Source organism: Pomacea canaliculata, linkage group LG8, assembly GCF_003073045.1.
Source record: "Pomacea canaliculata isolate SZHN2017 linkage group LG8, ASM307304v1, whole genome shotgun sequence".
Taxonomy (NCBI): Eukaryota; Metazoa; Mollusca; class Gastropoda; order Architaenioglossa; family Ampullariidae; genus Pomacea; species Pomacea canaliculata.
The window spans coordinates 2,775,798-2,790,048 of record NC_037597.1 but is presented as its reverse complement, the minus strand read 5'-3'; the positions used below and the strand labels follow the sequence as shown (position 1 = coordinate 2,790,048).

Here is a 14,251-nt window from a genome sequence, read left to right as displayed (position 1 = left end):
ATCAGTATGTACAATCAGTGTTATCATTATGGGTTGCAAAATGCGTAGTTTTTCTTCTTTTTTATTCTTACAAACACACCACCTTTAAATGTTATATGTTGTTTGCTTTCAACTTTAGTTGTATAATTACAAGAACAGGTTTAAAAGCTGTAAAATGTTTAACTACAAAATAACAGACAGGAGACATTAGCAAACTATTGGACGTCAGCAGGTTGTGTCAAAAACCGCAAAAATTAAAGTAAAGACCAAAATTACAAATACATTTTTGATATCCAGACTTGTGTTTTAAAATGGCCTGCTACGACTTGTCTTGACCACTAGACTAGCAAGCGTGTCTAGAGAAGCAGCCTGCCTGTAGTCCTGTATATGTATGTTCATCCCTCCACCCTTAATACTACCCAGCTTCGAACCTACCTCCTGTTATTATTGCGAAATCGCGTCAGGGTCAAAGTTCGCTCCTTTCCATTGTCGTTGTCGCCAGATCGCAGCGATGGCGGATATCATAAAGCTGATCTGACTATAAAGCTGATCTGACTGGTGTTTACTTTCCAGTAAAGGCTCCGTAGGCTCAGGAAACCTCGGCTCACAGAGTCTGTCCTCGTAGAAACAGGCATCGGGAGTAGGAAAAGAAAGGTATATGTATATTTAATAAATGAAGACCTTAATCAGAGGGCTTTTTGTAACAGACCAGACGAGGGAGAAGTGATATTTCGTTTCTACCTGTTACCAGATATTAATGACATCGCTTTAGGTGAGAAAACCCGGACAACAGCGATGAAAATGGCGACAATATTGACAACTAGACAAGGATTTGTACTTTCTGTGACTGGACAATAAAAATGTCAGCAACTGTGTCTGTGGTTCTAAAACTTCGCCTGTGCAGTCAGTGCACGAGAAACCTTTTCTTTTTTCTTCTTCTTTACATCAGAAAGTTGTTGATAATGAGTCTCGGCAAACTAACCCAGAAACTATTAAAAAACTGACCTGAAACTAACTGCCCGGAACTGCTTTCAACGCTGTGACATCCTACCTTAATGTTTTATCACATTATTCCAGATTATTCCAAGCTTTCAGGTTGATCCAGGTGTGAAATGCGTTTCTCTCGTACGACCTTCGCTTATTGCAAGCGTGGTTGTTAGGAGGCACTGATGCCTGAACCGAAAGGCGCACGGTTCGATGCCTGTGTGGCACAGCAAACTTTCCCTCACCCCACGAGTCGACCCAGTTGTTGGGAATAGGTTCTGACTCCGTAGAGGGTTGGGAAAGGTAAGGCAGCGAGGCTAGAAAGGGACGCCGCCCTCGCGTAAAAGCTGGTCCTGAGAAAAGTGAGTCGTTAACTCCTCTCTCCCAACGAGCTACAAAAAATGTGAAGGAGCGACATTTTACTGACCAGTAGTAATTACGCATGCCATTTATTTCCAGATTCCATCAACCCACCGTCCCCCACCTCCTCCATCCCGTAACGGATACTCTATTTCTGTCACGTGACAAGTCCTGCTCGCCATTACAGGCTGCCGGGTGCTATGGCCCGTGTATCATTTCCCTCCATGTGCGTCATTTGGAGGTGGACGAGGTTTAATTTGCGGACATTTTGCCTGCCGCCTGATGGGTGGGCAGGAATGAAGCAATAGCCGGGTGGAGTTATGTCACTTGCTGCCTGCCTGTCACCTCTGGTGGCTCCCCTTCCGTCGCAGACCCACTTCAGGACAGGATCAATGGCGGCCTTATTTACGGGGCTTTGTGCGACCCCGGCCCGCATTTCACCAAATTGAGTTGTTTTTACAGCCTACAGTGCTCCTTCCCTGACTCCCAGCAGCAGCAGCGCCCCTTCCCGACAACCACCGGTTCCTCGCTCGCACCCCGACTTTCCGCCACCCGTGCGGCGGGGCTTGATGGTTGCCAGCCTCCTGGCCCCGGCTACTGCGCCCAGACAGGAATGTTCTGCCCGCGCATGGCGAACTGCAGAAGCATAAGTAAACAGGGCAGTGGTGGAGAAATATTTATAAAGCAAGGTGCAGGGGGGCACACTTCTCATCACAGTCGACGTGTGTGACACTCGTTTATCGTAAATCCTATCCGCGGGAAATGCAGGAAGAAAACACTTGGTTCATAGAAGATGAGGACGACAGAGATTAGACTACAGTCTATTGCAGTATTTCTTGCTGACCTTTGTACTATTTCTTGCTGACCTCTGTACAGAGAATCTGAAAATCACTCTCCATACCCTCGATATAACATTCTCTGATCTCGTACCTCCAGTTGTATTTGTGGAAGAAAGATCGTCTTTGAGTTCCAGCCAGAAAGTTTCTTTCCTTCCTCCTTTTGTTGTAAAGTGCTCCGTGGAAAGAAAACCTCTCGGCATCTTCTCACCTCTTACATGTATCGAAGTGAAGTCGTCACAGCTCATCACTGATGTCTGCTCACTGTCTTGTTCTCAGTCCACAGAGTTGTTGGGCTTTTTGAAGACGACTTGACTCCTGTGCTTCCCACATTTTTGCTTTGCTGGTCTCTTCTGCACATAGAAACATCTTTTGTTGTAGTTGTTGATCAGGTAGCGACATGAGGTCATCAGAGCACACCCATCAAATTACAGGTGTGGCATTGAGTTGTTCTCTGCCTCCTGGAGCCTGGTTTTGTATTTACCATGTCAGGGCTAGAGCTGGTTTGAATGCTGTTCAGCATCGGATTCCTCAACAGCGATGTAGATTGAGTTCCGTGGTGGTTGTCGTGTGCACACAGCAGGTGAGACAAACTGTCTGACATTAAGGTGTGACAACACGGTGCGTGTGCCTGTCTGTCCACTTGCCCGACATCTGGTAACTGTGAATAGCAAGGAATTGTGGGATAAGACACTCCAGTCCGACATGGTTCGACTCCCCCAGGTGTCACTAGTTCTGTGGCTACAGTTACATCACTGAGCAACAACAACGCCATTAGCGGCAACAACAACAACAACAATCCATCGTCAAAAGTCACGTTTGATTACTCGCTGTTTCACTGCCAGCTGAGCATCAGCCCCATGACACACCATGTAGGATAGGGAGATAACTCTGCAACCAAGGGAGAAGACTGAATATGACAAATAAATCAAGTAAATCAAGTTCTTCGATACTTGTGTGTCCTGCTGCACGCGCTGACACGAGTCTGTCTGATGTTGACGGAGTTTCCAGTGCAGTGAAGACGAGGTCTGTGGTGTGGGCGAGCTGAGGGCAGCCAAGCGGACTCGTCGTCGATGTAGTTTCGTATCGCTGACCTAACCCCAGGCTCGCACGTGACCCGTCTTCCTCCTACAGGCGCCATCAGCACCAGACTGCGCACCGTGTTTGCGCAAGATGGCGTCGAGACTTAATTGCATCGTATCAGGTGATGTCTGGCACTTTTCGGAATTCAGACGACAGTTCTTAAGTCTGGTTTGCTAGTTTGAGCTTGGTTTTTCTCTCTTCTATTTTCTGTCGCTTTTCTCTATCATCATCATCATCGTCGTCGTCATCGACCTGTGATGCCTGTTCGATTGAATTTTTCTGTTACAATGCAGCATTGGACACATCATTACCATCACATTGCTGCAAGTTCACGTTTTCTCTCGCTCAGATTGCGAAGATTACATTTGAAGCCGACTGACGATCGTGTAAAGCCATTTTTGAGGACAGACTGATAAAAACTCTCTGACCTTTACACGTCATCAAAAGTTGTTAACCTTCGAAAACTCTTTTTATATTTTTTAGTTTTCCTTTGTTGAAGTTCGCAATCTTGTTATTTTAAATCCCAGCTCATTAACTCAAGTTGCTGGATACTCCTTGCTGTCATGGCGGCCAGACAGCGGCGTGTTCCGTTAGAATAACGGTCGGCTGAACATACAAGCCAGCTGTAAGCTATTAAATGAACATAAAACAGAAGTGAGACATCTTCAGACAATGAGTCATTACAACATGCCCTGTTGTAGAAACATTAAAATCATACCAGCAGTAATGTTACTCACGCTAGATATTTTCCAGACTTCCATCAAGGCAGAGTGTGAAGATTTTAATTTGTGGTCGGTAATATGTATTGCCAGACATCATACGGTGGTTGTTGTAGTGTGTAAATGATCTCTCTTGAGAGAATGTGTTGTAACGACTCTGATGTAAAGTTGTATCCAGCAGACGACATTTTGTCATTTCTAGCGATGTCCTCATCACAGGACAGTTTGTGGCTGGTGTGCGGACACGTCATCATCGTCAGGAGGAATGTGTGTCAGGGTGGCCGAGAGTTTGGGGCACTTCTATGTCGCTTATTAAGTAGAGGTTAATGGCCATTCCAGAATCTTCTGGCGCTCACTTTTAAAATATAATTTCTCCTATAACTGCTTTTATATGAATATGGCTGAAAGGTAAATGGCCTCAAGTCAAGAAACAGCAAGTGGTCCACCATGTCAAGGACACAGGCTATGAAAGACGAAGCTCAGAATTATCCATCAGTCCCTTCGTTTTCGTAATTTAAATCACCGCTGGCCGCAGGGTCGACAGAAATAGTTTTCAGTGGCTGGAAAGAGCGGGCTTTGATCCCAGGTCGTCTGTCTCGACGTTGGACGACTCGAGCTCACCGTTTAGACCATGATGTAATAATATGAAATATTAAATACAATACCTGTATTAGCTTAAAACCTTACCGCGGATGAAGGATGGAGTGCAAAGCTTACAATATTAAAAATCAACACCTACAAGCTGCTGCTTATCACTGACACTACTTTAGTGAACACTGTCCTTCTATAGAACTACTTTTAACTGTTGATTGTATCGGTGTCCCTATCTCTGCCAGTCTGCCAGTTCATTTTCATTAGGACTTACCTTCATATCGGCCGAGAATTGCTCGTAATCAAGTTGCCTGTGAAAGCAAGGCGACAGAGAACGATGGGAAATGTCTGGCAACAGCGGTCACAGAATGGTTTGATAAGATACTGCGCCCCGCCATTGCGCTGGTAAACACTTGATAAGCTTCGTTTTTACAACTTTTTAATTCTTCACTCCCCACCAGAATGTCTTCTTTCAATCAACGGCACACAGGCGGGATGAGATGCTCCGTGATTCAAAGTCTTTCCCAATATCAAATCATTCCCAGAATTATGCTTTGGGTGATATTGGGGAGGTCTTTCGGGCATGTAGAGGGTGTAGTGGTAGGGGCATGTAGAGAGCGGTGAGTGGGGGATATAGTGAGAGGTAGGGTATGCAGAGAGCTATTCTAGTCCCAGTCTGAAGCTACACCGCGAAGACTGGGATTCTCTCTCCTTATAACGAATATGGACAGGTTGATGCTGATGGACAGTCACCCTGAGCTGCACATTTGTAAACAAACAATCAGCGGTTAATGGACAAACCTAAAGACGTTTATGAACAAACGATAATACTTCTTACAACACAGTTTCACAGACCACATCAATGTGACAGAATTATGTATGTGTCAACTACAAACTGTTTGTCATACACAGTAGCAAGTCCTTTACTACACTTTATTATGTCGCCTAACGCCCGTGTTCTGTGTGTGTGTGCGCGCGCTCACTGTGTGTGTGTGTGTGCGCGCGCGGTGCGAACATCTGTATGTGCAGAGTGTGCGCCTGGATGGGCATGGAGGACAAGCTGGTGGTGCCCGGCCACGTGAGGCAGCGGCTGACCAACGGTCAGTGCCAGGTGTGCGAGACGCAGGTGCGACAGCTGAAGCAGGAGGCTGTGACGATGCTGCGCTCCATCCAGTTGGCACAGACAGCACACAGCGCGCGCGCCGCCAACATCCCGGCGCTCGTCGGCTCCTGCAACCTCGACCTGCAGCACAGGTAAGACCCTGTTCCTCCATCCTAACCGCCGTCAGGGTCAGTGTAGTACACTGCAGTATTTGTGTAATTACTGAGGAAAGCTGAGAGCAAGGTACTGTTTCCCAAACTCTATTCTCCAGATAATAATAATAAAGTCGACTTGTTTAGCTTCTCCTCACCATCAAAGGCGGCCTCAAAGCTCTTTACTGAAAAGAAAACACACAAACATAGGAATGATGGATGCTGGTCTCAAAAGCTATAAGTTTCAATGTTTTTATCATTATGTACGCTCACTCCCTTCCCGCCAGCACCAGACTTTGAAGCTGATGTTGGGAAGCAAGGATGGGTATAAGTGATGTCGGCCAGTAACAAGAAAGATTCCTCGGATAACTGAATTTGAAGTTTTAGGGCAACAAAACTGACAACAGAACACAGTCTGGCACCGAAGAAGTGAAGACGACAGGAGTCAGCTACACACAGGGAGCAAGATGGAGGATGACACAAGCATCTCATCACCAGACGACAGCAGGAAGTGCATACATCTACCTTCTCATCTACACAACACGCGTGCTTCGTCAATCAAAAAAAGGAAACAGCATGGTCCACAATGGTCCATTATAGTCCACGATACCAAAACACTTTAAAGTATCAGTGAAGGAGGCACAGAATCCTGAAGGAGCAAATATCCAAAACAAGATGGCAAAGTGAAGAAAAGGATACGGAAGTCGTTAGTGGAAGAAAATGTCTGCTGTAAGAAAGGACGAAGCACAAGCAGGGAAAAACAATCCAAAACAGAGGTGAGCGGCGCAACAAACATCACAGATTCTCAGAAGGAGGAACCAAAACACGATGTACATCCATAAACGAGACAAAACGACAGAAAGCAGGCAGTTAGAAGCGAAGGGACATCACTCACACGCACCGGAAGAGGTCAGAGACAGTGACGTCACGTTTGTTTACAGATGGACTACAGCATCAGGTATCACAAAAACATATTTCGGTGGTATTTTATGTCGAAGACGCACAAGAAATATTTCATTTAAAGTTTTTCTCTCAATCACACATGGATTTGTCGAAAAAACAGGAAGTGATGAAAAAATATTATTTCTAAAAATATCGTCGTCTGCATGAGCTGAATACGATTGAAAAAAGTGCAATCCTCGGTTTAAAAACAATAAACGGACCAATATGAAACAATGTGATGTTGCTGGATGTTCTCTTCGACACTCTGAGTTTGCACTCTTCTTCTTATTACTCTTCTTCCTTTTGACGCCCAGTGGAGCACAGGGGTCTGTACTAATTAGGAAAGCCTTAAGATAATGGCAAGTAAGGTCAGTGGATTAACCTTGTTCAGGGATCTGTAATACATATGTCATGAGCCTTCATATAAGTTGGTGTCTGCCTAACTGATGTACAGTGTGTCTAAGTACAGGGTGTGTCTAAAAATAGCCGCCTCCTACAATACCCGTGGGCGAGACGGGCTTTGAAGTGGCCGCCTGTAATATTTTATCATTTAGGCACATGTAAGCGATATGTGGATACCTTGAAAAGGTTGCTACTTCGTTTTCTGAAGTATTTGTTTGTGTTTTTTGCCATTTTTTTTTTCGTCTGCAGTCCTTTATCATCGTGGTTAAAAAAATTCAATTCTGTCAAGTCACGGCTCAGTCTGGGCTGGGAATCTATTTATAGAGAAAATGTCGTTTGCTTTGATCCCTCAGGATGATGTCATGTGCGCGTGTGGTGTTTTGCTTTTTTTTTTTTTTTTTTGGGGGGGGGAGGTAGTTAAGTAAACGATTCTACATGAACAGTTCTAGACCAGTGTGTTACTAACACAAGCTACTCACTACACGCCTCGCCATGATTATTTTTTGCTTCGTGTTCTGGTTGTCATTCTCATGTTCATCAAAATGAAGAAAATGGAAAGGTCCCACTACCTCAGTACAGTAAACTGATACTGAAAACCAAACCAAAATGAATATTTTTGTATCCACATCCTATTTTTGACTTGAATTAAGAGAAGTAAAATGATCTCCGCTTTTCATGTTTTACATTGATAAAGTAGTTTTCTACAGAGAAACGACATTTATAAACATGTATATGTTTTAACTCTTGCAAACTCGTGACAAGCCAAGTATTGTGTTGTATTGTAGTCTACACAGAGTAGTCTTCTAGTTTCTCCCATACACTGCAGCTTTGGATATAGGCTTACATCTGTTTGCTTGCTGTTAACTGACAAACACTATTAAAACACTAAATGATAGCTCTAGATAATAGCATTTACAGGCGAAAAAACTACGTCTGCGAGAAACATCAAGACGAATAGCAGTGTAAGGGAAGTAATCCATGTGAAACAGAGACACAGAGAGACAGGAGTTGCGTTCCTTTGAAGCGCCTGCTATGGGGACTGCACTCAGTACAGTTTTCACTGCTTGCTGCATTACCTCCCTTGAGTCGTGCCTGGTGGTGCGTAGACGCCCAGGGGACGGAATCAGAATCTGCGACTGCACTTACATAGGCAATTGAGTTATTTCCCTTTAGTGCATTGTGGGGTTTGTTTTTTTTTCACAGATTGTCTGGCACACTGGTGTGTCACGCCCTGGACAGTGTTCCTTGTCAATAATTTACATAACTGAGATGCGCGCGCACACACACATACTCGCATACAGAGAGAAACTACCAGCATTACAAGACATTTAATAAGGTGTGAAAACAGAATCCGGGTAGCTGTTTGGGTACGAGTACTTGAAAATGTTTGAGACATCACTGTAATGTATGTCAAACAATAGAGATTAATTTAAACTGCTTTTCCTGATGTACGGCTGCTGTCTGTTGCCAGCGGAAAGTGAGGATGATGGGAATGAAACCGGCTACAGTACTGGAAATAGAAAAACGCAAATACTGTTAGTAGCTATGAGATGAGAACACAATACTGTTAATAGTTAAGAGGAGATGAGACCGCGATATTGTTAATAGTTATGAGGAGATGACACCACGATACTGTTAGTAATTATAAGGAGATGAGAAGACGATACTGTTAGTAGTTATGAGATGAAAGCACGAAGCTGTTTGATCTTCTTTCTCAGATACACCCGGCGTCTTTCTATCAGCTCCAGTGTTTCTTTCCCTGTCTTGCCGAACTTTCAGCATCCTCTCCCGATGCCTCACTTTGTAGCGACGATGAGATCGATAAAATTAATTATGACACCCGTCTCTGGTACACGAATCTTAATTGCTGGCATTCATAGCTGTGCTTTCAACAGATTGCTCCTCTTTCATGTTGCTGCAATTTTATCCTCTCCCTCATTGATCCTGCTGGCCTTTCTCTTTAGTTTCTGTCCGACGGCGCTTTTCATGTCTGTGATCAAGACTGGCTAGCCTCCCTTGCGATTAACAAGTGTCACTACAGGTACTGCGGCTACCCAGCCTTCCAGACAAGTGGGTGGATACGTAGCCAGGTCGCTAAGTGCTTCAGACAAGTGTTCATGTAGGTAGACTGCTAAGTGCTTCAGAGTGGAGCTGCCTTGTCATATTTCTTTATATTGTTTGGACACCTTAGATATTTGTTATAGTTTATGATCATTGTTTTCGGACTGTGTTGGTGATAAACCCATTTCGCTCCATTTCGTGCTATTATCGGTGTTGCCTCGAAGTAAACTAATTATAGCTACTGCACCCGGAATAGACAAACATACACGAGGACTTAATATCACGGGTTGCTATTACTTCCATAAATGACTGGGTTTAGCTGTGAGTTGTTCCGAGACAGGCAAGCCATAAAGTAGCCTGCCTTTTGAAATTTGCTGGCCAAATGATGATTAAAACCCAGCGCTGTGGCCATTGGGTCGGGAGCAAGGGACGTAACTAGCCCGCCTGGCGTCGCCCGCTGGTTGATGGCGGGTGGCCGCTGCCATTGCCATTCATCTGCAAAGAGGGGCAAGTCCTGTCTGAAGTTGGACTGAAATGAAGTGGGGAGTTAAGATGTAAAGAAAGATCAAACACTAAAAGCTGCGTTTGTTCTGTTGCTGGATTCTTCCATCCACACTTGTCGTCTGTCTTCACGTCTGCTCCTCCTGTAGACAAAGGTCTTCTTGGATCCCAGCAGTCGGTTACACGCGCGGGCAACCACGAGCCTGTTAACTTGAGCGAGTACTATAATGACATATCAGTTCGTGAAAAATGATTGCTTTCGTGGATTAATATGGACGATCTTGTTATATTTTTTCATCTTTTGAGTTTTTTAAATTTATTTTTTTCTATTTTATCTCAGCAAACCTGTCACATGATCTTATTGAATGATGGTAGAGGGACATTTTAAAAAAACATGCATTGGAATCTTCATAGGTAAAGACTAACCGAAATAAAACAGCCAAATAAACAGTCGTTCAAGTAATGGTCAGGACAAATGATACACGATTTGCATGTGGTGGATGATCGTAGAACTGGAGATGGAGTGTGGGATACATCAAGCAGACAGTTCTCTTATCTCCCGAAGAAGGAATATTACACAGGAGTGAGCGGTGTTCACTTGCACCAACAGGTCTGACAAATGTCTGACTCCTCAACCAGCCTCATTGTGATCTTTGCTAAAATCCAGCTTGGATATTTTTTTTTCTATTATTTAAAATTAGTGTGCGCATAGGATCAGAATATTTTTTGTCGGCAAATCGTCAGCCATCTCCTCGAGCAAATCATCGACCAGCTTTGCTGCCTGCAAATTCCCGTTGGCAGCGAGTGCAGGAGCAGCTGACGTAATGTGACACGTGACATTGGCAAGAGCGCCGCGCGCTGCTCGGTGTTGTATCAACAGATGAGCCGCCGACTTCTCACCAGCCGCAGCTTTCTCTCCCTCTTCTTTTTTCTTCGGTCCAGGAAGCCCCGGATGCCGCACTTTTTCTTTCAAGTGTGCTGATCTCATGAGTGTCACACAAATCTCGCCACAAGATGTTTATGAGATTTCCGTCACATGTAAATGCGTTACAGAAACCCAAACACGAACCGGACTACACACCATCGCGATCTTCTTGTCAAGAAGGGGAGAAGCTGAGACTCGGGTGGCTCTCCAGAGGCTGCTACGTACGTGAGTGGCTTGTGGGGCCAAGAGACAGCTTCGAGCAGTTTTAGTCCTGGAGCAGGAGAACTTGTCAGGACCTCGGCCAGATACAACTCATGCTCCCCGCTGCTCGTCTGCTTATTATTTGTCACTAATAACTCACAAGAAAGGTATCGGTCTCCTTGTAATCCACCTATAAACTAGTCGACACCTATCAAGGGGTTTTTAGGGGGAAGTGTGTGCTGGTGGGTTGCATGGCGCTTATCACGCGAGAGTGTGTTTGTGTGTTTGTGTGCGTGCGTGTGTGTGTGTTCATGTAATTGTGTGTTTACGTGCTTGTATGATTGGTGATGTTATTCTATATCGGGGTGGGTGCGTGTGTTGCAGGTACACAAGACAGAGTGCAGCATCCGGGCATCAGGGATGCCACTGGCGGTTCAGGCGCAAGCCTACCTCGAGCACAATGTCAGGGCCTACGTCAACCCCAAGAAATACGCCAGTGTAAGTGTCCGTGTGTGTATATATATACAGTGTCCAGTGTATACAGTATCCAGTGTCAGTGTCCTTGTCCAGTGTATACTGTGTCCAGTGTAAATAGTATTTCTTCAATGTCTACAGTCAAAGTATGTTGGTGTTTTCCTTCGTATAAAATGTTGACAATCTCCAAATAAGGTTCGCAATGATCAGTCGAACAGAGTTTCGCTGTTACTGTGAAACACTGCCATCACTTTAAAACACAGATCGCCATGATCGTCAGACACAGCTGTCCTCACATCAGACACAGCTGTCCCCACATCACACAGCTGTCCCCACATCACACTGCTGTCCTCACATCAGACACAGCTGTCATCACACGAGACACAGCTCCCTGTCACCACCAAGTTCGATAGTGTATTACCTCGCCTCATCTTTAGCAGTATTGTCAGATGGTCAGTGACCATAGTCTCGGTAGACCTTGTAGCAGTCTCCAGGACATGGCGGACTTCAAGTGGGTCACGTGACAGGTGCAGCGGCTTGTGGGTGAGCACTGCCTGCGAGCTGACGTCCACCCGTTGGGTCAGGGCAGTCCGTCACAAGGGGAAACACTGAAAGCCGGGTGGTGTCTGTTAGTAGCCCACACCATCTGGTCCTTAGCTCAACTCTTAGCTCTCGTGGAGTTTGTGGAGCAGGATAAGTTGTTGTCCCTGGGACAACATGGAGACTCGGACAAGGGTATTAACTCCGTAGTTACAAAATGGCGTCCAGACATCGCAGATGCTGACTTACCCCTGAGGCTGTGATTATAAACCAGGGGTAAAAATGCCTGGGGTAAAGTAACCTAAAGCACTGTGTGCGGGGTCTGCAGGCAGCTGTGAGACAAGATGCTTCATAACTACGCCCCCTGGTGGCTGACTCGTCAGTGTGAAGAACGGCGCTGCCAGCGGGATTATCGCCCCTTCTGTGACTGGCAGACAGAACAACGCAGGTCGTCAGGCTGCTGGTGTGGTTGTAGTTGTCACACAGTTCCACAGCTGGTTCCTTCACATTGATACAACTTCCAATGTACAGTTATCATTTGTACAGCTCGTGTTCTCGTAGGTGTACAGCTGTTTTCTCGTAATTGCGCAGCTGGCTCTGTCAGCTGCACAGCTCCTAAGCAGCTTCCTCATTCCTCATTCCTGGCATCCATCCCATTATAAAGAAAAAAACCAAGCCCTACCCGTAAGGACTTGCTGACCGAATGTGGATAGCTTTTGCTTTTAAAATAAAATTTTGAATTGCTTAAACATTATGTATCCTTTGTGAATTCAATGAATATTCAATCTCCTGCGAGTCAACAATAATAAAATTTTGATGCATTCACGCGCCAAGTGGCGGTGAGACTTGGAAGATAAGCAAAATGCTGCAATAGGCTTACAGTCTCTGAGGACAGAGAGTTGGCTGTCGGGTAACGGCTATTTGATGAAGTAAATGTGTTTCAAAGGTGAGTCACGGAAGGGGAACTGTGTGGGATGGAGGCGGGGACTACAGACTTTCTCTTATGTAATCCCTTTACGGGCTTGGAGGACTGAGCAAGGCTTTCTGTGGTTGACATATCAGAAGCAGCTTTACACCAAGACAGATTTTCGCCAAGATGTCATTTCTCTTGTCCGTGGCTTCAAGTGTCTCTTGCTTATCCTACTCCATCTTTCTTGCTGATCTTCTCGTCGTCCTCGTCGTCTCTTACCTTTGTTCCTGGACGTGAACTAATGTTGGTGACAACAGGCCAACATTAGCACTAGATGACAAGGCTGGAGTGGATGACAGCAGCATTAGACGACAAAACGTTAGCAATAGATGACAGAAGGCTGCACTAGATGATAGAGGACAGGACAACTGCGGCCATTCTAACCCCGGAAATGAAGTCGTGCAGGTCCTGCTGAAAATGCGATCAGTGATTAGGGTCAGCGGCTGTGGCGCGGGAAACTGCCCAAACTCTCGTGAGAACCAAAACACGGCAAAATCCTGTCTCATTTATCATTTTTCAAGAATTACGGGTACTGGTCTTTTTTTTTTTTTTTTCAATTCTGAACGCATAAGTTACGCTGTTTGCTCTTGCTTGAATCCGACAAGCGTGTCCCTCAAGTCTAATGGCTTTGCTCAGTGCATTTGTTGCATTTCAATATTCCTCCCTCGTCGATTTGGAATCTGGTAATGCTATACAGTCGATCTATATTATTCTCTCACGTTCTCACAGCCTTTATACCTCCCTACTGCTCTCTTCTCTTATTTTCTCTCTTTCTCTCCCTCCGTCGTTTGCCGAGTGAAATCCGCCATCACCCCGCCAGCGGTCGTCGTGCCTGGCGCGGATGTCATTGTTGGGGAGAACAATCCCGTCGTCAACAAGGGAGTCGAAGACATGAGAGCAGCTGAACGACCCCTCTGGGAGCGGGGCTGGAGCATCAGGCGGGATAGAAGACGCAGAGCATGCTGGGACGGCGCACTTTTTATGCAAATGGACGACAATCAAACACCGCGCGTGCTACACGCAAAATATTACCCGTGAACTCCGCTCACAAGTCATAAATAGCCCGGATGGATTCACCCATCCACCCTCGAACCATCTCCTCCCGCCACCCACGAGTTGAGTGCGATGTGTAGACATTTGTGATGGCGGGTGGAACTGTACGCTCCTGCGGCGTTTTCTTTAGCCAACAGCCGACAAAGATAAGGCAGGACTGGAAGTGTCTTCATCATGCTCTCATCGGACACCAACGGCTGATGGGCAATAAAAACGGTGGCAGGAAAGGAGATGTGTCCTTATGATTGGATCATTTAGACTGTATTATTATCTGTCGTCATGGCTCCCTTCAGCGCCGTCGTCCATTAAGACTTGTCTTCGAGATGCGGAGATGCGCTCCACAAATCTGTCCCGCGAGTTGCCCCCCTTCCCCGCT

At 45.6% G+C, this 14,251-nt stretch overlaps 1 protein-coding gene across 3 annotated transcripts in view; it reads left to right on the top strand.

The window, feature by feature from the left end:
• Positions 1–14,251, top strand: part of LOC112570307 (kinesin-like protein KIF26A) — a 143,368-nt gene that overhangs the window by 37,035 nt on the left and 92,082 nt on the right. For all 3 annotated transcript variants that reach the window (XM_025248690.1, XM_025248691.1, XM_025248692.1), the window contains 2 exons: positions 5,582–5,806; positions 11,223–11,336. In XM_025248690.1, coding sequence (XP_025104475.1) covers positions 5,582–5,806; positions 11,223–11,336 — 339 coding nt within the window. The remainder of the gene's footprint in view (positions 1–5,581; positions 5,807–11,222; positions 11,337–14,251) is intronic.